At 38.4% G+C, this 24,292-nt stretch overlaps 1 protein-coding gene across 3 annotated transcripts in view; it reads right to left on the bottom strand.

Annotated features, from left to right (window-relative positions):
- The window catches only part of PRUNE2 (prune homolog 2 with BCH domain), a 107,953-nt gene that overhangs the window by 50,814 nt on the left and 32,847 nt on the right, over window positions 1–24,292 (bottom strand). For all 3 annotated transcript variants that reach the window (XM_075411314.1, XM_075411313.1, XM_075411315.1), the window contains exons 5-6: window positions 7,883–8,041; window positions 367–6,880 (exon numbers count right to left, since the gene is read on the bottom strand). In XM_075411314.1, coding sequence (XP_075267429.1) covers window positions 367–6,880; window positions 7,883–8,041 — 6,673 coding nt within the window. The remainder of the gene's footprint in view (window positions 1–366; window positions 6,881–7,882; window positions 8,042–24,292) is intronic.

Raw genomic sequence — 24,292 nt, 5'->3', positions numbered from 1 at the left:
AGGGCAAAGCTCTTCTCAGTTGCTTTGCTCTGTTAATGCGTACTTGAATTTTATAACATCATCATCATCATTATTATTGTTAAAGATTATACATTAACACTGTAATCACTCCTAAGGGAGAAATGATTCAGTGTCCCATCTGCTAGGCACTGTATAAACAATAAAGTTCCCAGTTCACTGTTTAAAAGCTTTAGGTCTGCCTAGAAGGGTGACGCTAGAGGTCTGCCCAAAGTACACAGTTGTGTACATCAGGGAGACACACAAATTTCAAACTTCACTCAAAGCCTCATCATTCAGCAGTAACACTCCAGACATTTCCTTCTTTCTCTGCCCTGTGAACTTGCTGTGGAAAGCAGGTTTTCTTACCATCAGGTGATCTTCTATCTCCACCTGGTGGCCAGTAGAGATCGGTTGCTTCTGCTTCATATTTTCCTGTCGAAATCTCAGAAGCTCCCAGAGTTACGTCAGACTCAGAGAGCGAAGGTACTGACATATGATTTTCCTGAAGGCACTCTGTGGATGTGTCAGGCACCTCATCTTTCATGTCGCTATCTTTGGTCATTAGGATGCCTTCTGCACCTTCTGAAGGAGATGGCAGTGATAAAGGTTTTTCCAAAGAAACACTGTCACAAAATGGCTGCTGTAACAACAGCTCGTCCTTTGCACACTCTCTGTTGTGAGAGGGTTCAGCATCAAAAGATACATAGGATGGTGGAGTATGCACCACCGGTGATTTGTCACTGGGCATTTCCTTAAACACAGGAGCATCATTTCCAATTGCATCTTCAGATTCTTTTGCCATGTCATCAACCAGCTGATCACTTGAATCAGATTCATGGTCTTCATTGCCACCAGGCAGAAAGGATTTGGGAAAGAACATCTGTTTATCCTTTGATTCCCCTTCTGCTGCTTCACTGCCTGCCACTGTCAGTATGTTCATTCCATCACACGTGCTTGCTGGGACATTAGTCACCAATGTGTTCCTGATGTTCTGTTCTACACCCACCTCAGATTCATCCACACATTCTTCTGACATGTCTAGCTCATCGCCAGTTACTGCCCTACAATCAGTATCAGAATATTTTCCAACTTCAGCCAAGGCACTAATTTCTTTTAACCTTTGCTCTGCCCTGTCAGGCAGAGTGAAATCCATGGGAACCAAATGCATTTGGGAGGTCACTATTTGAGCTGTGTCAGCTGGTGTTCCTTGGTGGCTGGCAGGAGCAAAACTTTCATGGAACCTGTCTTTCAGATCTAAGGACTTCACTTCTAAAACCTCCCTGGGAATTTCAGCTGAATCAACTGGGTCAGTAACAAATTTATTTTCTAGACCATATTCTTCCAAAATTGCAAATTCAGGAGGCTCCTGAGTATTAGAAGAGATTAGCTGATAGGATTCATCGGTCTTTCCCTGATCATAGTCCCGGGGGCTACCACTTTCAGACTGATGCTTTGAATCAAAATCTGCCTCTTTACTGATGTTTGACCATGCATGAACCAGCTGACTATCTTTGTCTTCAGGCTCCACCCCAATCTGAGGAGATGGGATAAAGGCATGCTTAGCTTCATACTCCTGGCACACATCAGGACTGCTTGATGCCTCTGAACTATTGTCTTGGTCACAGCGACTTAATATATCAGGATTTTCACCATCTGATTTCAAAGTGACAATCTGGTCAGCATTAGCCCACAGGTCAGGTTCCACTGAAAACAGCTGGTTCCTTTCTTCTGTGTTACCCTGCAAAATATCTGGGATAAGTGCAGTCTGAGGAACTAATACACTCCATCTTGGACTTGACTTCTCCATCATTTCAAAAGACAAGTCTTCTACAGTGAAAGCACGTGTCAGGGAGTTCTGCACTTCTAATCCTTCACAGGTGTCCTGCTGTTGTTCTTGAGGAATGACACTTGGACTTCTCTCATTGTCTTTTGGCACATTCTGTACAGTGATTTCTTGAACTGATGTATTTGGCATGCATTGTTCCTCATCTGAAAAAGGATTCTGTGGAGTCAGTTGATTTTCCTTATCTGTAGGAAACAACTGCTCTTTCAAGCCCCCTTCTTCCTTATCCAGTACGAAAGGATCAAACTGTTTGAAGTGTGCAGTGTCTTGATTTATTTGACTATCATCAGGAATATTCACAGGATGTACTAGCCTTTCATTTTCTTTTTCATCACAGTACAGGGAGGGAGGCTGATTTCCGTCATTACTTGCATTAGTGAAATGTGTTTCTGTTAGTTCTTCATCTTGTGAAGGTGATCCCCAGGATGCCTCTCTACTATTTGTTATCTGGCTTGTTGCAGAGTGACTTGAAACACAATACTGATCTTCCAGTTGCTTTTCCTCACAAGGCTGTGAATTCCACCACTCTGAACTGTCATCTGGAAAACCAAATGTTCCCACTGTGGATTTTGCATCAGTTCTTAAATCAGCTTCCAACGACATACTCCACATATGTACAGCTTTTGAAGAGTACTGTTCTTTATCACCAACATCAAAAGTATCTTCATCTATTTGGTACAAAGACGAGTCTTCTCCACTACCTGCTTTTTCACTGAAAATACTCACTTCAGCTTTTTTCTGATGTGTTTCACAGTGACCTGAATATTCAGAACTCTCATTACATTCCATCATAGTCAAGCCTTCCTGCAATACCTTCCCAGCTTTAATTGTTTCAGGATTTTCATTGAAGATGCCTACCTGGACCTCCTCTCCCTTCTTAGTCTTTGCACCTAAGTTGTCTTCAGTTGCTTCAGGACTTGTTGCATTGTACTGAGCATAATCCTCTCCAATTTCAGATGCTTTGTGCTGTCTGTTTTCATACATGGAATCTGCATGAATCGCTTCTGGACATGCCTCTGAATTCTCTGAATCCTCATTTATGTCAGGACTTGATAAAGAAGATACAGTATCATCATCTACATGGGCATTCCAAAAATCTAAGCTTTTAGGAACTTTGTTCTGTTCAGTGCTTGTTTCAAATCTTCCTCCACATTCATTCCCAAACTCATTCCTTTCACAAGCATTTTCAAGGTTTTTATTATTTTTAATGTCCCACATATCTCTAGTTCTTTTGTGATGACTGGCAACTGGAAGGTCTCCCCATACATTCACAGATGCATCACTTAAATCAGGACTTGTTCCACTTGAGTGTGCACAATCATTTATGGAATCACTCCACACATTATCTCCTTCTAAATAGCTTTTGATCCGTATATCCTTTGAAAGGCTACTTGTGGTGTTTGCCATTTCAAGCATTTCACTTGCCTCAGGACTTGTTCCAGGAGACTGCAAATCCTCACATGGCTGTGAATTCCAAGCAGTTTGGGGAAAACTGTCATTAAGCATTACACATGGCTCTCCACAAAGATTATTAGGAGTTTCTAAATTTTCAGAGATTTCATTTCTCCCAGAAACTACTTCATGTGAAAATGAATTTTCCACTACAGACATATCTGTAATGTCAGGAACACTGATACATCCAGAAGAAGGATTCTTCTTAAACTCATCTATGAAAGACTTTTCATGAATCCTGTTCAGTTCTGAGCTATTTTTGAAAGATACTAACTCAGAATTACAAATGCCTAGAAGGTTAGGAACCACTTCACGTAAGCCCTCATTCACTTCTCCCAGCACTTCTTGTGGTTCATTCATCAAAGGAATTGATGTGGCTAGGTGACAACCACTCTTTCCAGAGTCATTCCAGATGCCTGAGCTTCCAGGCATTTTAGAAGAATTATTTTCAGGATTATCACTACCCTTATCAGAACTTTCAGAAATACTTTCCATCTCAGGACTTGTTGCATCCTCTATCACTGTAGTCTCCTTTTCAGCTTTCTCAGAAAGCAGCTGTGATGTTTCACTATAATTGTAATTCTGTGGTCTGGATTCATCAAAAGATTCAAAATTTCTGCCTTCCTCAGAAGCACTTGAAGAAGTTTCTACATTATTCTGTGACAAGTCTTTCCTCTCTTCCTGACTGACTGCATTACTTTGATTGGAAAATGACGCGCCTTCTGTGGCTAATGCTTCCAAACTAACACTATTCCTCATTTTTTCTAGGGAGCTGGGAACTTCAGTTGTTGACCTGTTTTCTTCTGAATCTGCATTACACGAAGATTCACTGTCCTCTTGCACTGGTTTATTACAAATGTCACTAATCATTTGCTGTCCACTTGTCTCATCTGTTCTTTTATATTCCTCTTTTCCTGCCTGAGAGATGACAATGGCATTGTCCTGGACCTCCTCACAACCCTGCTCAGTCTGTAAACTCCATGAGTTCAGCTGCTGTGCTGAATCCTGACTATCCAGCTTTTCATCAACATCAGCAATGTTTTGCGCTGCCTTCTCACTAAGTATCTCACTCCCTACGTCATATATTTTCAGATCCAAATCATTCCCAATGTCTGAAGTTGGCGTAGATGTGTCTGTGTCTTCTACAGGAATACTGCTCACTGTTTCTACACTTTCAGCTGCAGTCTGTCTAGTATTTAATTCGTTCTGTGGTGGTGATAAGTCATTCACAGTTTGATTGTATACCAGAGCTATTCGTCTGTTTTCAGATATAGAAGAATTATTTTCACTGGTAGGTACTTCAGTTGAAAAACACTGATTAGCTGTTTGTTCTGAATGAAGAAAAGGTTTAGCAGAGGCAGAAAGAGCAGTAATTTCAGAATTTCTTTCTTGTAACTGAGCAACATTATTTAGAGATGTGTTCCAGATGTCTGTGTTTCCGGCACTTGAAAAAGGCACGTTTCTAGCAGATAATGGTTCCTCATTTGTTTTCTGAAGTACTTTTGGCTCAGCCAAATTTGGGTTTATCAATTTATCAATAACTGTTTCTTCATCAAAATACTTGTCCTCATTTTCTCTTTCCTCTTCCACATATGTAGGTGATATATATGAATCAGATGTTGAATAATTGGTGTCTAGTGGAGAAATAAGTAAATCTTCACCTATGTTTGATGAACTAAGATCTGAGTGTTTATACAAGAAGGTGTCTTCCCACGGCACCACTACTTCAGTTACTTCTTTCCTGGTGTTTTTATCACACATATTCCAGGTCTCTATATTTTCAAATTGGTTTGGTCTATGTTTAGGGTCACCAAATACAGTTCCCTCCTCTGTTTGCAGCTTGGAATTATTTTGCATATTGTTGAAAACAGAATTTGTGTGTTCAGATTTTCCATATTCTTCTACTGAATAACATCCTTCTTTATCCCAGGCTTCCGGAGATACCTGGATAGGTGGATTTTCAGTCTCATTGTCTGCTGTGATTTCTGAAGAATCTGATAAACTAGTTTTTGATATGGCCCATTCCTCGCGAACATTCACTGATTTTTTTCCTCTATCCAGTCTGGGCATGTTCCATACATTTTCTGAGGATCTAGCAATATCTCCTGCATCAAACTTAGTCCAGACTTTGTAAGAGTCTCCAGCTAGCTGACTACCTTTCCCTTCACCACTGCACCACACATCTGACATCACAGGTGTCGGCTGACTGACCGTCCATGGGTCAGTGAAGCTCTCCCGTTCTTGCTCTGTCTCCTCTAAAGAAGCAGTTTGCAAAGGTGACTGCTCACTGTTTTTCTCTTCATTCTCATGATTCCAATTATCTTGTTTAAACTGATTATCCCACAGACCTGCTCTCATGTATTCCATTTGCTTTGGCTGTTTTTGGAGGAATACAGAATCTGAGGCTCTTCTATCAATATGCTCTCGTAGCAAGGGACTTTCTTTACAATCTTTCCATAAGACAGGGCTCTGAAATACAGATTCCTGCTCATTTGAACTCCATGTATCAGCATTTCTGGACTCTAGGTCAAAGCCATCCCACCAGCTCCCATATCTAACACGAGACTGAGAATAATTTGTGCCATCTATTTCATTAATTTTTTTAATGACGTCTTGTGGAAAAAATAAAGGCTGCCCGTTATCTAATGGTGAAGTTTCTACAAGACTGTTCATAGGAGTTGGCGGAATTCTTGAATCAGCAGATTTCAGTATTTCTGGTGAAGAAGAATCATCTTCAGCTAAATCAATCAAACTTGAAGTTTTCTCACACGTTTCTCCTGGATTCTCATCAAATTCAGCTAAATTGTCTTCCTCATTTGTTGCCATAAGTAAGCCAGTTGAGTAATTTGCTGTATCATTTTCTAGCAGGTTTGCCTCATCAAGTTCTTTCTGCACAGTGAGTTGTTGTCCTTCTGATGAATCACTATTAAGGAAATAGTCATCTGCTGGGGAACAATCAACAGAATGAGAAGATGACTCAGATGGAGCTGTAACCACAGGTGCTAGATCAAAATTGAAAAGATCAAAGTTATCACTATTGTTTCTAGGCTGAGTTTTTTGTTCTTCGGCTATTGCTCCTTCAGGAATAGGGCTATAAGAATCAAAGCCAGGCAGAAGACTGTGATGGGAAGCAGCACCTTCTGCAACAGGGCTATCATCACTAAGGAAAACAGAACTCTCCTTGGAAGACCGGCTGCTTCTAATGGTAGCCAGTCCACTATCTGGACTCACAAGGTCTACATTAACATCAACATGGGCTTGCATAGATCCATTTAGATCTTGAGGATTTTCTACAAAATTGGCAGAACTGGGCGGCGGTTCTACATCAGAACCATACAACTCCATAATACCAGAAGATCCTTGTGAAAGTGGAGCACTTCCAGCTACAGCTTCAGTGGAAGAAGTTCTACTGTTTGATACCATTTCTGGTTGTCTTCTATTTATAACTTCCTTAACTAGAAGAAGAATTTGATCAGAGGTCACCAGAGAATTTTCTTGCTGATAAATGAGAATTTGGTCACAATCACATTCTAGAGGATCCAGCTCCAAACAAGGATTCTGACATTCTTCTAATTCACAGCAGATCTGTTGAAAAATAGGATGTTTCAAAAGCCATTGCAATCACAGGCATAAGGGCACATATTGACTACTTCACCATGTAACACAGCCATACCTATCTATTCCTGTTCAGCTATTTCTTGGCTATTTCACTGTAACAGCCTTATTATAATTCCTAAATAGATGAAGTATTAAAACTGCAGATCAACACAAAATATGTATTACATAATTGGTCAGAATATTTACTTGAAATCATATCATTTGACTTTCACGTTCGCATTTCATTAGTAAAAGAAAATCCAAATAAATGTTTAGTTGTTGCCTGAAGAAAACTGGGTAAAATATGTAAGGATACATAAGAAAAGTATTTCTAGAATGGGATAATTAGATTCATAAAATAAATACACTTATATTGACCTTGAAAGTAATAGAGTCATTTAGACACCTGTCCCTAAAATCAGAAGTTTTTAAGACTGAGGAAAAAGGTTCAAAAAGTTGCCACTGAGATGATTTCTTCCATTTGGGTGCAAATACAGTAAAAAAAAATGGAGAGCACCCGGCTTTGGATAAATGAACATCCTAGTAATAATATGGCTTCATTTCAGAGCTTAAATTCTTTCGTGATAACATACACATAGATGCGTTCTGGTCATTACAATTTATAATGTGTTTCCTCATCACTTACTGCCAAAGACTCATTTGCGTAGATCACAATACAAAACCAAGCCAAAACTAGTAAAAAAAAAGATCATTCTGTTTTAGCGAAATTGAAAAAAATCTTCTCTCCTTCTATATTTCTTGTAACCATACACTCTTTCTATTAGGCTGGTCTGAAACAATCATAAATATCACACTCTTTCATTTTGTATCATATAAATAATGCAGCCATTTTAAATAGCTACTCAGTTGCCAGCCAACTGTTGCTACTTTTTGACCCCACTTAATTATTCAACACTTTGGTGTATACTACTTTAAAAAAAAAAATTTTTTCAGGGCAGACATTATTTGATTCTTTTTCCAGGTACTTACTTGATTGCCTAGCTCTAAGTTTTCCGAGTATACTGCTATTTGCTGTTTTGTTTGCTTCTCATCTGACAAACAGTTGGCCAAAATGACAAGTATATCAAACCCGTATTTATCTGTGAATGCTTTCAGATCACCAATGAGACTTCTGTGTAACACGCAGTCCTGAAATATGGTAAGAAATTAAACGGAAGGTCAGCATGTTTTCCTTGGTATTCCCATCCAAATCTGTGGTGAAAACAGCCAGAAACGTTAATAAGCATCAGTGCCTGCAACTATCAACAGAATTCCATTCCATTTGTCAAAATCGCTATGTGCTTTAAAAAAACAATCAATAATCAGTCCAACAGCACAGTAATGGACTTTTATTTCCAGAGAATGTTAAAATACTAAAAGTAGGTTTTGCCTTCTTGAAACTGCAGCTGAAACAGAATTCTTACTTGTTTCTGCTTTTTACAAGGTTGTTTGAAAGTATTGGGCTACTGCTATTTCTTGAATAAAAACACTTCATTGTTAGAAAAATATTTTGTGAAATTTGTCATGTGAATATTTGATTTAAAATAACAGATATTAAAATAATAGTATTGAGGTGCAAAATCAGGCACCCAGAAGTTGTATGTGCTAACTTAATTTTGCAGCCCTTTATAGATATCCATTATCATGTTACATGATTGCATACAATTTTACCATGGATTATTATTCCTTTAGATTCCTTTATGCCTGCTCTTTGAATTCTGTGCAAGTCCTCAAAATTGTAACCTCCCAAAATAAGGACACAGCAAGGCCTGTTTTAATGTGTGTCCAAAGAATGGTTATTTTCACACACCCCACACCAAATAGGCAGGGGGTAAACGCTGCATTTGTCATTCCTATTTTCATCTATACTTGCACTAGCCCAATGTTGAAATATCTAGATTTTGCAACATAAACCATACATACCTCTTTCTCACCTGGTGACATAATGCACAAAGTATAAACGTTTCTCTTTGGTCCTCAGTTCTGATGACTGCCAGTGAACAAACTCTTTGAAATCTTATTTTCTCCTTTGTTTCTGCTATTTGTATTTAAGATCATTCTTGTCATCATCTAGCTAGTAGTTCTTCTGATGCTGCCAAGCTACACTGGCCCTGAACAAACAGCAGTTCATCATGAACACAACACAACTGTATATGCAGACTGGCATGTTATTCCCCTGCATCTGTCTCCCACCTGATAAATTACTGTTTTGGTTACATATATACAAATACTATTTATTAATCTACTCAAATGTACCCACAGAATGTGTCTCCCTCCCTGTAAATTAAACTTAAAACAAAAAAAAATCGGTCTGACAAATGCTTTGGAAGTAAATTCTTTTCCGAGATTAGGGATGAAGTTCCACTTTGATGTTCACGTAGCACCTAAAAATTGGTTTTACGTGGAATTCACACAGATTAATGCACAAACAAAAGTCAGCTGTCAGTTTACTGATGGACATTCAGATATGAAGTCTGAATAGAGGGTTATGGTGAGGAACTATGGTGAATAAGGTTTGAACGTCCAGACCAGTAACATTTTTCTGAAGACTGAAGTATTTGGTGTATTAGAAGAAGTACCAAAATGTGCTTCAGCATGCAAAATTTACTTCAGTTATCCCATTCCTAATTGTAATTGGAATAATTAAAATCTATTGGAATAAAAAATCTGAACCTGAGCAGACACAAAACTATCTGAAAATCCCCAATAATTTCTTGTCTCAGTTACCCACTCACAGCTAAGTGAAGAAGACTGGGAGGTCACGGGAAAGGACATGGACCAAACAAGGATCTGCAAGGTGTTTTATGGCTGTACACAAGGTAAATAAATGATTGATTCTAAAAAATGTTCAGCCTTCAAGCCTCATGATGCTTTATCTCTTATGTTGCTTGTATCAGCTGAAAATGCAAGCAGTCACAAGTTTTCCATTAAAATCAGGTGACTGAACTGGAAGCTTCATAAAAGTGACATTGACTGAGATAGTATCTGCCATCATCTTAGCCTGCATTTGGCACTCACAAAGTGGTAGGCTGAGGAGTGCCAAATATCCTGCTTTCTGCAGTATTTTGATGGAGAAACCTCTCAATCTGCCTGCATGACAAGGGAAAACTCCCCTGTCACAGTCACGGCCAACTGGAGAGTCAATACGTGCGTGCAGGGCAATCAGAGGTATATTGCTAGAGTATAAGGCCAAGCACCACTATGGCACCATAGAGCAAGACTATGAATAGAATAGAGTAAGATACAACGTTCATGTGCGAGCAGATGTTTGTTGGTGGGAATGGTCAGCACAGCAGTGTAACCACTGGTTACCATTTGGTGTGGCATCAAAAGCCATTATTCAGCAAAGGTATAAAACCCATGACCCTATTCATTCTGCAGCATGAAGAAAAAGATCCAGACTTCTAACATCACTATTACTAAGCAACAACTAATATTCAAAGAACACCTGACAACGTAAGTTCGTCATTTTTCCCGTAAACAGTCATCTAGTTGGCAGCTGGTCAGAAGCAGTGCTCCCCGGGGCTCAGTTTTGGGGCCAGTCTTGTTTCACATCTTTATCAACGATCTGGATTGAGATCAGATCAGATTGAGGGGACTGAGTGCTCCCTCACTAAGTTTGCAGATGACACCAACTTGGGTGGGAGTGTTGATCTGCTCAAAGGTAGGAAGGCTCTGCAGAGGGATCTGGACACACTGGATCGGCGGGCTGAGGCCAACTGTATGAGGTTCACCAAGGCTCAGTGCCAGGTCTTGCACTTCAGTCTCAACAACCTCATGCAATGCTACAGGCTTGGGGAGGAGTGGCTGGAAAGCTGCCCAGTGGAAAAGGATCTTGGGGTGTTGGTCGACAGCCGGCTGAACATGAGCCAGCAGTGTGCCCAGGTGCCCAAGAAGGCCAACGGCATCCTGGCTTCCATCAGGAATAGTGTGGCCAGTGGGAATAGGGAGGTGATCGTGCCCCTGTAGTTGTCACTGGTGAGGCCACACCTGAAGTACTGTGTTCAGTATTGGGCCCCTCACTACAAGAAGGACATTGAGGTGCTGGAGCGTGTCCAGAGAAGGGCAGTGAAGCTGGTGAAGGGTCTAGAGAACAAGTCTTATGAGGAGCAGCTGAGGGAACTGGGGTTGTTTATGCTGGAGAAGAGGAGGCTGAGGGGGGGACCTTATTGCTCTCTACAACTACCTGAAAGGAGGTTGTAGTGAGGCAGGGTGTTGGTCTCTTCTCCAAAGTAACTAGCAAAAGGATGAGAGGAAATGGCCTCAAGCTGCATAAGGGCAGATTTAGATTGGATATTAGGAAAACTCTCTTTACTGAAAGAGTGGTCAGGCTTTGAAACAGGCTGCCCAGGGAAATGGTGGAGTCACCATCCCTGCAGGTGTTCCAAAAACGTGTAGATGTTGCACTTATGGACATGGTTTAGTAGGCATGGTGGTGTTGGGGTGACAGATGGACTTTATGATCTTAGAGGTCTTTTCCCCAACCTGGTTTAATAATCAACAATAAATGTTTCTCATAAATTGTTACTTCACTAGGTGCATCCAGAAATGAAATACAAGGCAAACAGACCTCATTAAAAGAGTAGGTCAACGAGAAAATTTGATGGAAAATGCTGTTGATTAAGCTGTTGAATAAATGCAAGATCAGGTTACATGTCTTACAGCATCATGACTCTACCCCACCAACTTTTTTGGCTGACTGGACTATTAATCAAAACATAAAATTAATTATCAATTTTAAAATACGCAAAGGTAATTCTATTAATGCTAATAAATATTATTAATCAGTTTTCTAAAACTTAGTTTAATTCCATCTCTCCCTCCAAACATCCATTTTACTCTTATAAACTAATACCAACAACACAATTCAGATACTCCCTTCACAAGCATTCAAACATTTAAATAAATACAGACAGTTGCAAACAAGAAACTCTTATAAATTACAAAAGGCTATATATTGAAAGACATGGCAGACATATGGACTCTTCCACAAATTTGCTAACCTAAATAAACAACCAGAATGTTGCATGTATTGTAAATGCTAACAGAAATTAAAATATTTCCTTCAGAAATGAAAATATGGTAATAATTTCAGCAGTTAAGCTGCTACATCCCAAATTAATTACAAACACTGTAAAATATGCTGTTGATGAATCAGTACAGTTGGAAATACACTGAGATACAGCCAAATCATGACAAAGGTCAGTCAGCTATTCATTCATATACTATCTTTCCTTACTTTATTAGCATGTGCTGGCTTAAATATTAATTAGTATTGGCATAGGGTATACCAGGTAAACAGCATATGTAAACATTATTAGTTGTCATAATGCCCTCTAAATAACCTATAACAAAAAAATGGACTGTAAGTGTCCTTCAAATATAATACACTTGAAATACAATAGAATCTAGCAGCAAATATATTTTCCAAATGCTTTTAACTATGCAAGTGCATAGTTGACAGCCATATAGACACTGGATAAATTTAATGTTTTAGAATTTGCAATAAAATTGTGCATTTGTTTTGTCTAATGCATATAATTAGTTTATACAGTGCTACAACACAACAATACGGTGAACATTCTGAAATGACAAATATTTTTTTACCATCCACGTAAACAGAACGAGAAAGTTTAAGAAATCCACAGACTTCTGAAGCATTTTTGAACATGGTCTGTTCAGTTATTACGTATTTCTGTCGAGAACTACCATTTTAAGTAGGCTGTATATTGTTGTGAAACTTCTTTCTCTGAAACTCGATTTTCTTACAGGAATCTGTTTTATTCAATCAAATAGTTAACATGACTATAAACATGGATGATCCTTTAAAAGAAGCAAAATCTCCAAGAAATATCCAAAGAGAATTTGTAACTGCTCTGTCTCTAGCAACATTTTCTGATTCATGAAGCCAAAAGCCAATTACCCAAGTGATCACTGTAAATGTACATTACACACACTTCTGATTCTTCTAAGCTAACTGTGTCAATATTAACCTGACCAAATTAAGAACAAACTGTCTCTTTTGTTCTTGACACCCTTCACATGGAGAGCACAATATGGCTTTTGTCAGAGGTGCTCCATCATTTTGGCTCAAGGAAACTGTCAGTACAGTTTGGGATTCGTTATTCATGGGCAGATACCCTGATGGGTCTAATGAAGCCTTTCTGCTGACAACTCATTTGCTAAAAATACCCAACCATCACAAAATATAAATGAGGAATATCACTGTATCCCATTACAATTTTCACAACCAAAGCAATTATCACAATACAGAAGTCGATATGTACTGCTTCACATGGTATTCTCTTAATATTTCATGGTCAGTACTTCTCCATTCCAGTTTATTTCTATGTGATCACTGATAAAACTTTATGACATACTTAAATTGCAATATAATAGGGTAAACACCAATGTTACAGCACACATGCAGAGCTAACAGTCTGTGTGCCATTTGTTGTAAATCCAGCTAATTACTAGAAGCCCCCCTCCTTTAAAAAAAAATACAAAAGAAAAAGACAAAAGAGCAAAAAAAGACTAAATTTTTTATAAAAGCTTTCAGGTAAGGTCACTAAAAGTGGAAAAAACAGTATAAACAGTACGGTGCTTACAAGACTCCAGAAACACAGACAAGTATGTTCACTATTTTAGCTCTTTTTTGTGTCAACACCACTGGTGAAAATGCTCTACACAAAATCCACCATCTTTTCTGTAATGAAAGATTGCATTTTTCTGTTGTGCACTTCAGTCTATCAAACAGCACCTCTGCTGTACCAGTATTTATGAGTCTTCTGAACAGAAAAAAACCAGCAGCTAATTCTGCTTTCTTTGTGTTGCTGTCTAAAGCTGTCAATGAGAAATAGGTATTAGGTTTTAACCCAAAGAGCAGGAAAGTGAGCATCCGACAGCTTGTGCTACCCTGCTATACAGAGACCCAGGTCACACCTTATGTTTATCTGTAGGCATCCTGAGCTTAACTTAGCAGGAGATTTAAACAAGAAATTCTACAGCATTGTGAAACACTGCATATAGAATAAAGTGATGAATGCCTGTTTAGCACTGATTTCACTTCCCTTACTATAGGTGGTGGCTGTGTTTTCACAGTCTATTATTTTCATTACATGCAGAATAACTAAAAAAAAAAAAAGCAAAGTAGAAAAAAGGATTCACCTGTAGTAAGATAAATTATCATGCTTTTTTCGGTGAAAGTGTGTTTAGCCAGTTTCACACTGGAAATGGTGCCTTGTCTATAGGACTGGTACATTTTATGATAGCATGTCTTAACAATGACCCACTCTTTATGAATTAAGATTACAGCTAAACAAATTTCACTTGCACTTGATACAAGTACAAATTCTGTGTGTTCAAATTCAGGTTGTCCATTTTTATATGTCTTTAACTAAAGCTTATAAAGATGTCCATGTTTTATACATATTTAGCACAGCCCACAATTTCCAGGATGCTGGAAAGTCTCAATTGGTTCATAAAATTTAAAAAAAAAAAAAAAAAAAAAAGTTGCTCAGGTGAACAGCCAAACTTCAGTTCCATTATTCCACATTTTCAGAGCTAGCTGAGACAGCTTTGAATTTAGCAGCTAGAGCAGAGCATCTCCATGTTCTTAAGATACCCATGCAACGTAAGGATATCATAATGGCCTATTTAGCTTAAAACGTTCTTCCTCCGCCTGGAATATCTGTCTTCAGTAGCCACCACTATCATGCACCTGAAGGAACACAAATTCTTATCCATAAGCAAGGCAGCCTCTCCTGACTACTGAGGTGTACAACTAACTGCCTGAAATACAACAGTCAAAAGTGCTCCCTGCTGTCAGTGGGGTCTGTGCATACACCCCCAAAGAACATAACAGATCAGAGGGGCTGGAGATTAAGTGCTCTTAAGGCACTGCTGCTACTGCATGAGGTAAACATTAAGCACGTAGCCTAAAGACATAAACAAACATAGGTAATGGTGTGCATACTGCTGTGGTGCGCACTGGAATGATGTGACATGTATTAGATTGCTGTGACCACAAAATCTAGAAGAAAAAAGCTTTCACGGCAGCGAACAGGAATCCAAGAAGGGATGCACATAATCCAGTCTAGTGAGATAAAGGTGAAAGCCCTTATCTATTTCCATCTTCAAAGGAAGAAATTCAAAGCACTTGTAATTCCTCTTAGTGTTAATGGATGTTTTCTGTAATAAGAAAATCATGACTGATAAAGTTACTATTTTTCAGCGTTTTTGGCAGTTTAAGGGTAAATAGTTTGGAGCTGTTAAAAATACAAAATAGAGCTAAACATATAGATGTGATTTTCAAATTTAAAGGCTTAAAAGCCACCTCTGTATTCAACTGTGTCTTTAAAACTCTGTTCCTGTAAAATACTTAAAGGGACAAGCAAAGAAACTTGAAATCCTAACCACACGACTTCTGCTGCAAGTAGGGAACTACAGGGAAACTACTTGCACTATGCTAAAATGCGCTCCCTCTGGGTCATTTTAAAGGCTGAAGTAAGCATGTACATATTTTTATGGAGTGAACTGCATGGAAAGGAAAGTCTCTTATTTTGAAACCACAGGTATAAATATCCAAAGCCTAAAAGTAAAGGAGTCCAGGGACCTGCTTAGGCACTACATTTATGAGCAAATATCATCCATACAAAATAAGTGCAAAATATGTGCAAAATGAAAAGGAAAAATCTCTGTACTAAAGTACAGTATAGTATATACGATCAAACACACCTCAGAAACTTACAGGAGAAAAAGAAACACTATTTTTGTGTCTTACTAATCAATAGGCCACACGGACATAGCATATGACAGACATTTTTATTTTCCTTTCTATTATTCTGTTTTCTGATCCTAGGTTAAGAACTTCCATCTGATTTTTCCACAGCTTGTAAATCAATTAAAAAATACTGAAAAAGACACAACCTACCACTTCAGTTACAAGGTTCATTTAATCACATACAATATTTGATTTCACTGTTGAGTGATTAGCAAGTGGTAACAAGCAAAAGGCTGACTTGCCAGAGTGATGAATTAAAACATAAGAAACATCACAACCCCATATACACTGACCAGGAGCTGTCTGTTTTAACCAGATAAGTCTCAGGTGTAAGTTTATATGTAATAATTCATACTTTAAAAAATAATTCCCATGCAAACATGCTAACGCAAAAACACATTTCTAGCTGTCAAGAAAATTTCTGGCAAAATTAATCAACCATTCATCCATTCAGGCTCTTTGCATACCCTTTTGTCAAAGAGGGAATACTAAGAGATCTCTTTCCTCTTCCACGCGCTCATTGCAATGGTTTGTAGAATCCATCAAGCCTGAGTTGATTTATTAAACTGTCTCTTAGCTCAGCAGTATAACTATAGCAAATGAACTGGTAACTTCTCAAAAAACAGCAGTGATTCAACAATATCTGGTTTATTTAATTCCTTCTAACTTCAGATTAGCAATTTCTTAAAGGGACTGACTTTGCATTCTTTAGAAGTTCTATCTGCAATTTTATGCTGGCATATTTTGTTTCTTTTTTTTTTTTTTCCCCGACATTCCGACATTTGACAAAGGCATTTTTAATTTACAGCTGATACTAGAATCTACCTAAATCTGCACGTCTTCACACTAGCTAGCATGCTTCTATTGCTAGTCAACAGAGCTTTCAAATTTAAACACAATACTGCCACGTACTTTTATGTGAGCCATCTTCTTCATTATGCTATGAATACTGAAAAATAATTACCCACTTAATGTCCCCATCTATTTCTTTAATTACATAGACAACTTTGCATGCACTTTCAACTATTTTTGTATTTAATCCCATCACTAGTAATGAGAATTGCTACAAAAAGTAGTTAAGGCACAAAAAACAGAGATATGCCAAGCCGTTTGAAACACTGCTTAAACACGGATTTTATTGCTGAGCATCGTCCATTGAACCCCATGGAGCACATTTATCACTCACCAGCTTTGCATTTTTCTTCATAAAGATATATGACCTTTGCCTATTAGATTTCATTAGCAGGGCACCATACAAGGCTCCTCTGCAGATGACAGGATAGAAAGCTAAACAACGTCGCCTGAAGGATTTGTGAGAACAAGCCCATCTTCAATCTTTGTCCCTGGGAGGCACTTCTAACACCTGCCAACCACAGCACTATCATCAGAAAAACATTTAGAGATTTATCTTCAGGCTGGTGATTATAAGAGATAATTTGTTTGGAGTATGGATAAAGTTGGTCTAGCATAAACAAACTACAAGCTCAAATTATACAACGAACCTCATTAACTATTGATTTAACCACTGCAAATCCATGAACAAATGTTGTATCAAAATGTTAAATCTTCTTGAAGATATAAGCAAGGAAAAAAATAAAATGCCAAGACAGGATAGTGAGCTATTCTTGTGTGCACTTTTAATGCTTGCACCTTAAATTGGAAATGGAGACTCACTTCATCATAACAATGACAACAGTATACCACTGCCATTTTCCCATAAACATGTAGTTTCGTCTGGCAAAAAGTGCTCTATCACTTTAGCTGGTGTCACTACAGAGGGATGAAACAGTACTTTCCCTCCTACTTTCAGGAACATTTTTTTCGTTTGGAGACAGCAAGACTGGACATACCATTACAAACACTTTCAATAGCAAGAAGCTAGCAACATTGCAAATGGATACCATCACAGATACAGTCGGAAAAATTATAAATACATTTGTACCTTCTATATTATACATATCCCACATATCCTCCCTGCCTGTAACAGGAAATATCTTACTCCTCATCTTTGAAAATTACTTTCACTCAAGCTAATAAATCATCAGTCTTCAGCCAAGAGCATACTTAGAAATAATGTAGCTGAGTTAGTCCTGAAGGCTTTTTTTTTCTTTTTTCTTTTTTTTTTCTGGATACGATGGAAGTCAACCCTGTCCCCTCTTTAGTAAAGGAGAGAAAAATGCTGCCAGCCTTCCTATTACAGCCCAAAGAGAGCAGCCAGCGAATATCTCCACCTGATGTTGTTGGGATACGGCCTAGCAAAGTTCCGTTGCACCACGGCTCTGTCAGCATTCCTGTTCCTTGACACCACTATGCTGAGGGGGAAAACGCATTTGTGTATAGGAAATAGAAGCAAAACCGGTGGTTATTCCTCCAGTGTGGCACTCTGAACAATCATTCAGTGTGACTTGTACTTAGTAATAAAATACCAATGGTTTTAATATTAATATAGACTGCTAAAACAGCAAAAATCTTTTGGATGGAACTCAAGAACTTGCAGCTAAAGCAATGAAAAGAAGGAGAAAAAACTCTGAAAATATTTTGGGGTATGACATTATCTCTCAGCCTTAATTCCTTCTAAAGGGAATAGTATTTAATGTAAAATGATTAGTTCATCAGTACAAAAAAAAAAAAAAAAAACAACAACAAAAAAAACAACAAAACCTGCTGTGGAATACTGTCTTTCATTCTGAGTGTTCCTCACATAGCTATGCAGCCACGCAGATGCACTCACACTTTTCCATTTTCTGGTTCAGTTACCAAAATCTTTAGTAATTTATAATCCCGTAAATCTCTTTAAATTGTTTAAAGGTTAAATGGCAACTTTAAATCCCAAGTCACTTTTTTATTTTTTTACCTGTTTTTCTCCCATCACATTTACTTTGCTAACTTCTGTAAGCATCTCACAATCTCACTACAGGAATATGCCACAATTGCTCAATTGTTAAGGCTATTTCACTCTATTTACACAGACGGGCAAACGATTTTGCAAGATAATTGATCTAGAATAAAAAATGGACCACTCTTACCAATACAGGCTCATTCAGGCATCCAGATTTGTGCAGGATCCAAACCTCTCTTCCCCACTAAAAAATCTTGCTTTGAAAATGCTCAGCTGATAATAAATCTAAAGAACCATTTGTGCAGGATTCAGATCTATCACTTTTAATATACTCCAAATTGTTAATGTATCCATTTGGGATTGTTGCATCGAATTTTAGTAATTGGTAAAGCCTTCTGTTTTTCTAGCTACCTCTTTTTCTGCCTTTCTAAAGGAGCTGTTTGTTTTCTCTTTTGGCCTCTTGATTGCAAACCATTTTTCTTAAAAACTGTACTTGTTCCATGCATTCTTCTGACTCCAAAATACTATTTTCTTCTACAAGTTTTCTTCCTCCAGTGGTGCAGATTCCCTGCTTACATTATTTTTCACTTTCCCTATTACCCGTCATGAACTCTCTGTTCCTATTTCCAGTTTCTCATCCTCCTTCCTATTGCAGTTTTACTCTCGGCAAGAACCACCGATGCCACCTTAAGAATTTAGTTTTAACTTTTTCTAGTTTTTTCCTATTGTCCGAAATCTCTCTAACTGCAAATATAATTTCCTGTTGATGCAAGATACTCTTTGATTGTACCTCAGTCTTTACTACACTTATATCCTCTGGTTCACAATAAACGTCTTCCTTTCAGCAGCACAGATCCATGGCTTTGAAATGCCCCACTCTAACCAGGGCCTCTGAATACTAAAAAATATAAACAGTAATTATTACCTGTAGGTGTCCATTCTGCTAGCCTGAATGAATAGGCCAATTCAGAAACTCATGAACTAGATATTAATGGAAAGCCTCTCACTGACTTCAAGGGATTTGGCACACACCACTAATGTGCATGTAAGTCTTCTCCCAATCAGTTCCCTACACAGACAATATTCCTACTATTTCTCAGGCACTCAAGTTTAGCAAAACGCCCTACCAGGAAGTAAAACTTCTGTGCTAAGTATGTAAAAAATTCAGAAACACATTTTGAATTATTTTTATTAAGTGAGTTTTGCACTGTATGCTAAATCACTGGCACCTTGCTTGGCCATCCATGCTGCCCCGTCGATATGGAGTAACCCTCATCTAGAATACAACTGCAGACAAAAGAGTAATTACTTTTCCATTCATTCAGTTCACCTCTCTGCTGAGGAAGCTGAACGTCTTGCTCTGAGACACACAAACCAGCAGGGATCAATGTGTTTTCAGTGGATCTGGCTTTAGTCTCATCTGCACTGGCTGTTTCTGAACAGGAACTACGAAATGGACAGAGATGATCAAATACTGTACATTGAACTTTATCACCAAAAAAATCCCAGTCTTCTTACAAGTAAGAGTAGCAATTCAGTTTCTTGTAATTCACTTAAGTTTTCCCAAGGATTCTTCTAATAAGCACTTAGAGTTCTGCAAGCAAAATGCCTTTAGCAATTCATTTGTTAAACAGTCAGTTCCTTCAGCAGACATAAAAGGAGTCATTATCAACACAAGCGAAACCACGACAAAACAAAGTTCTTTGCAGATGCCTGCCAGGGGACATACACTTGATTACACCGGACAGAAATTCAGCAGTGGCACTCTTGTCTCTGTTTTACGTTTATAGTAGCTAGGACAGCAGCTTTTACCATTTGAGATGGTTCAAGCTTCTGAGAACAAAACACTAGCTGTGTGTAAGGCAGATCTTGGATGACAACTGGCAGGACTGAGTTCTCCAGCACAAGTGCTTTATTCAGGTTGTACACTACAGGAAGTTGTACTCTGGTTTCTCTCTAGACAGGTGAAAGTGAAAAAAGAGATGCAGAGCAAGACAGTGCCCTGAATCCAACTCGGAGTCGAACAGTCTAAGGCACAGGATCACTGCTCTGCTGACACTGCCACGCAAATCCAGTTTAAAAACCATTTGTCCTCAGGGCCCAAAGCAGCCAGAATAAATTTAACACAGTTCTGATTCTACTTGCTACTTACAAGGAATCCTCAATGTTGAAAAGAAATTATGTCTAAGAGGGTGCATAAAAAGAAAAAAAAAACCTCTTATTTTTTGCTGAAGAACAATAACGCAGGGATTTTTTTGCCACTGACAACAAAAAAGTGCTCAAAGTCTCAACACTGCAGGAAAAGTGGCATGCAAAATCATTACTTTCCAATATGTTCAGCAGCCAGACCAATGAGTTTCCAAACACTTTTGTTGGTGCTGACCACATTAGGTCAGTACTGGCTCTGCAGCTTAAAGCAAGTTTAAAACGAACTTTAGTAATTGTTGGCAATTCCACCCTGTGCACTGCTGAGTCCAGCTAGCACCAGTGACTCTCCTCACACCATTACAGCTTTCTTCCAAGCACTTAAATCTTTAGCCAAGCCTAATCTGTCAGGTATATTGTACAGTAAGACTATTAATAAAGCAAATAAATATAAAAAAAGTAAGCAGTAAATTTAAAAAGTAAAATTATTAAAATGTATGAAGTAAAGTAAAAGTAAATAAATATATATTTAATATAAACTCTGTAAATAACAAACTAAAAAATTAACAACAAAATAAATATGTAGCAAGTTAACAGCACATATTTGAGTTAGCCACCGGCATGCCATGCATAGCTGTAATGTCTTGAAAAACATTTGTTTACCCTCTGCTTTCTGAGTGCAGTCATGCATTATCACAGAAGTATATTTTTCACACAGTATGAAAAGAAATAAGTACTTCTCAGCAATGTGAAAGCAAAATTTCATGTAACAAAGCAAGCAGCTTATTTCCTAAAGTTTGTACTTCTACCCATTGACTTCACTGTAGCCTGATCATAATCTGAGGTTTTAAAACTAAGGTTTTGAATGCAATTCTTTAAACGTTGAATTCGTGTTGTCTGAACATTGAAGTAAATGAAGTAAAGATAGGGTGATAGGGTGGTCAAACTGCTAATACACCTACAGATACAATGTACTTAAAATAGATTCAAATCCATGGAACTGATGTAACTCATAAAGTAAAAACATGTGCACAAGCACCTTATTAATTAGGCTCGTTGTTAAGGCTTTCTATCCTGCTGACTCGTTTTTAGAACGCTGTCACTTGAACCTCTGTGAAACTGATGTCTTTAAATCCATTGCCTCATTTATTTTCTGAAAATATTTTTTTAAATATTAATATGTAAATGAGAAAGCTGGGGCTGCACATAGCGTCCAATCTTCTTTCAAACCATGAAAAAAATCCATACGGAATAACACGAGGGCTTTACCTCGGCTACACCGTGCATTGCAAAACCATCTACTGCTGAGTGCAACAGAGAGGCATATAGTGCAATGCATAATATACTATTATAACCATGGAGTAGCTGGTAAGTAGCAAAGTAAGGGCTCTTTTAACAACTTGCACGCTAACTGGTGCAACTGCTGTATTAATTTAGTTTTAACCTCTCGCAGTTCTGTTAAGACAACACCAGAATAAACAGCGGTATCATAGACCTATAGATCTTCTGATGAAGATACTTGTATCATAATCCTGAACAAAAATAAAATTTTAAACCCCAAAATTTGCAAAAGACAATGAGACAGAATGGTCCAGAGCTAGAAGGACATAAAGGCACTGACTCTTCTCTCTTTACATGAAAGCACGAACCCTTCTACACCTCCCTCTTACAGAAGGAACTGACCATGGCTCTGCGGTATATTGCATACTTCAGCCGCACAAGATTCTTACATACAAGCTGTGGTGTACCTCCTCCACTGCACTTCCACCAGGAAGGAGAGGAGGAGTGATGAGAGGAAGTAGCAGAGGACGCGGCATCCTTTGTCAGTCCTTTTAGCAAAAAGCTGCTTGCAGATACCAGAGAGGAGAAAGAGGATATGCCAATGAAACAGAGAACAGGTAGAAGGAGAGGGTGGAAAAGAGGGTATCCATAAAATCAGCATGTAAGTTTATAACAGAATACTACTTATAAAGAAATCTCTGTTGAGTTCATTGAATAGAACATTGAAAAACATAGGGTACAGGAAGAAACAGGAAGCAAAGTACACACAATAGCAAGGATTGTACCGTGTGAGTATGAGCACTACAGAACGAGACAAGAAGTCTTGATTAGAACACGTTCAAACCCGATTGCTCCACCAAGCCTTCGCTTCTCCTTCTCGGTACCCCAGCAGATGGTGCCCTTGCAGCACCCACCAACGAGTAAAGTGCAACCCCACCTCTCCGCAGCCACACACACATCTCACCCCAGGGGGGTTCCTACCTGTTTCAGAAGGGACAGATCAGATCTAACACTCACACTTGAACTGTTCTCAAAGGAGGAGAGGCTTCGGATAGTTCGTAGCATACAGATTTTTCAAAATCTCATTAGAAGTCTTGACTAATTTCGGTAGCAGCATGATCTACAGGCCATGCCTACCCCTATGGCAGCTGGTGTCCACTGCTGTATCCGGATTTGTGAGCAGGAGAATGACAGTTTGGCATCAATTAGGAGAGAGCACAAACTCTTAGAAAACACTGGAGATTTATTTTGTTGCCTGAAACATGGTTTTTACCCTGGAAATACTTCATGTCTGCAGAGATGGATATTTCTCCCACAGTGATAGAGAAAGCTTTGCAGCTGTTCAGGTTAATGTGTTCCTGCATGTCCACTGACATTTAAACCGGAGGATACACAGCATTCTTCAAAGCTTGATTGACACAGGGAAGTAAAATGTGTAATCAGTGTTAATCTCCTAGTCTATTACTACTGTCTTTCATAATCCACATATATTTTACAAAATTCTTTAGAAAGAAATGCTGTCAGAGCAAATGATGCATCAAATTCAAACAGGCCATCAAGATTGCTAATGGATTTTAATAGCAGCTATTACAGCATAATGGTATTTTCCCAACAGCTGTTTGTTTATAAAATTTTCAGTTTACAAGACCTTTATGTCCAATCCCAGGAGACATCTCTCAATTCATTTATAATCATTTGGTTCAACCTACACATAAATGCTGCCTTATTCGCAGTGGGTGTGTTTGTATATGTGTGTAAGACAAGAGCAACCACCACGGCAATGAAAATGTTGGGGAACCTTACAAGCTAAACTAATTAGTGTGTATCTTTTGACTTTAACAGCAAATAAGTGTTTTATATGTCTCTTCTCTCTTCCCACTCTTGAAGAGCTCATTGCAGCTAAGAAACAGCTGCCTGGATTACGTATTTTACATATGATTATCTGTTTAGTTCTCAAACACTTGTTTAAGACTTTGAAACATAGTGCTAGGTGTCACACAGGTGTAACAGGAACAGCTGGCCAGCAGACAAAGGCACCATGTGGCCTGCAGAAGTGGCAGAGAAGCATTTTAGAGGAAAAAGATCTTGACAGGCTTCCAAAGTTTGATCTGAGTTGGAAGACCTGCCAGAGATAAAAACAAAAATGCATGACTTTTTCCAGGTTTGGAGTTTGTTTTGATTTTGGGTTGGGTTTTTTTTATAATGTATGATCAAATATTTTTGACATCTATTAGATCCAAAATCAGGAAGAAATAGGAAACTAGAATGCTGGCATGCTTTTTCCATTGAGTCGTGTTCAGAATTGTGTTCAGAATTGAACCGCACTTTACCAAATTAGATGTTTTTTAAAGTG

The sequence above is a fragment of the Opisthocomus hoazin genome, chromosome Z (genome assembly GCF_030867145.1).
Source record: "Opisthocomus hoazin isolate bOpiHoa1 chromosome Z, bOpiHoa1.hap1, whole genome shotgun sequence".
In the NCBI taxonomy this organism is placed as follows: domain Eukaryota; kingdom Metazoa; phylum Chordata; class Aves; order Opisthocomiformes; family Opisthocomidae; genus Opisthocomus; species Opisthocomus hoazin.
This window is presented reverse-complemented; position numbering and strand designations above follow the sequence as displayed.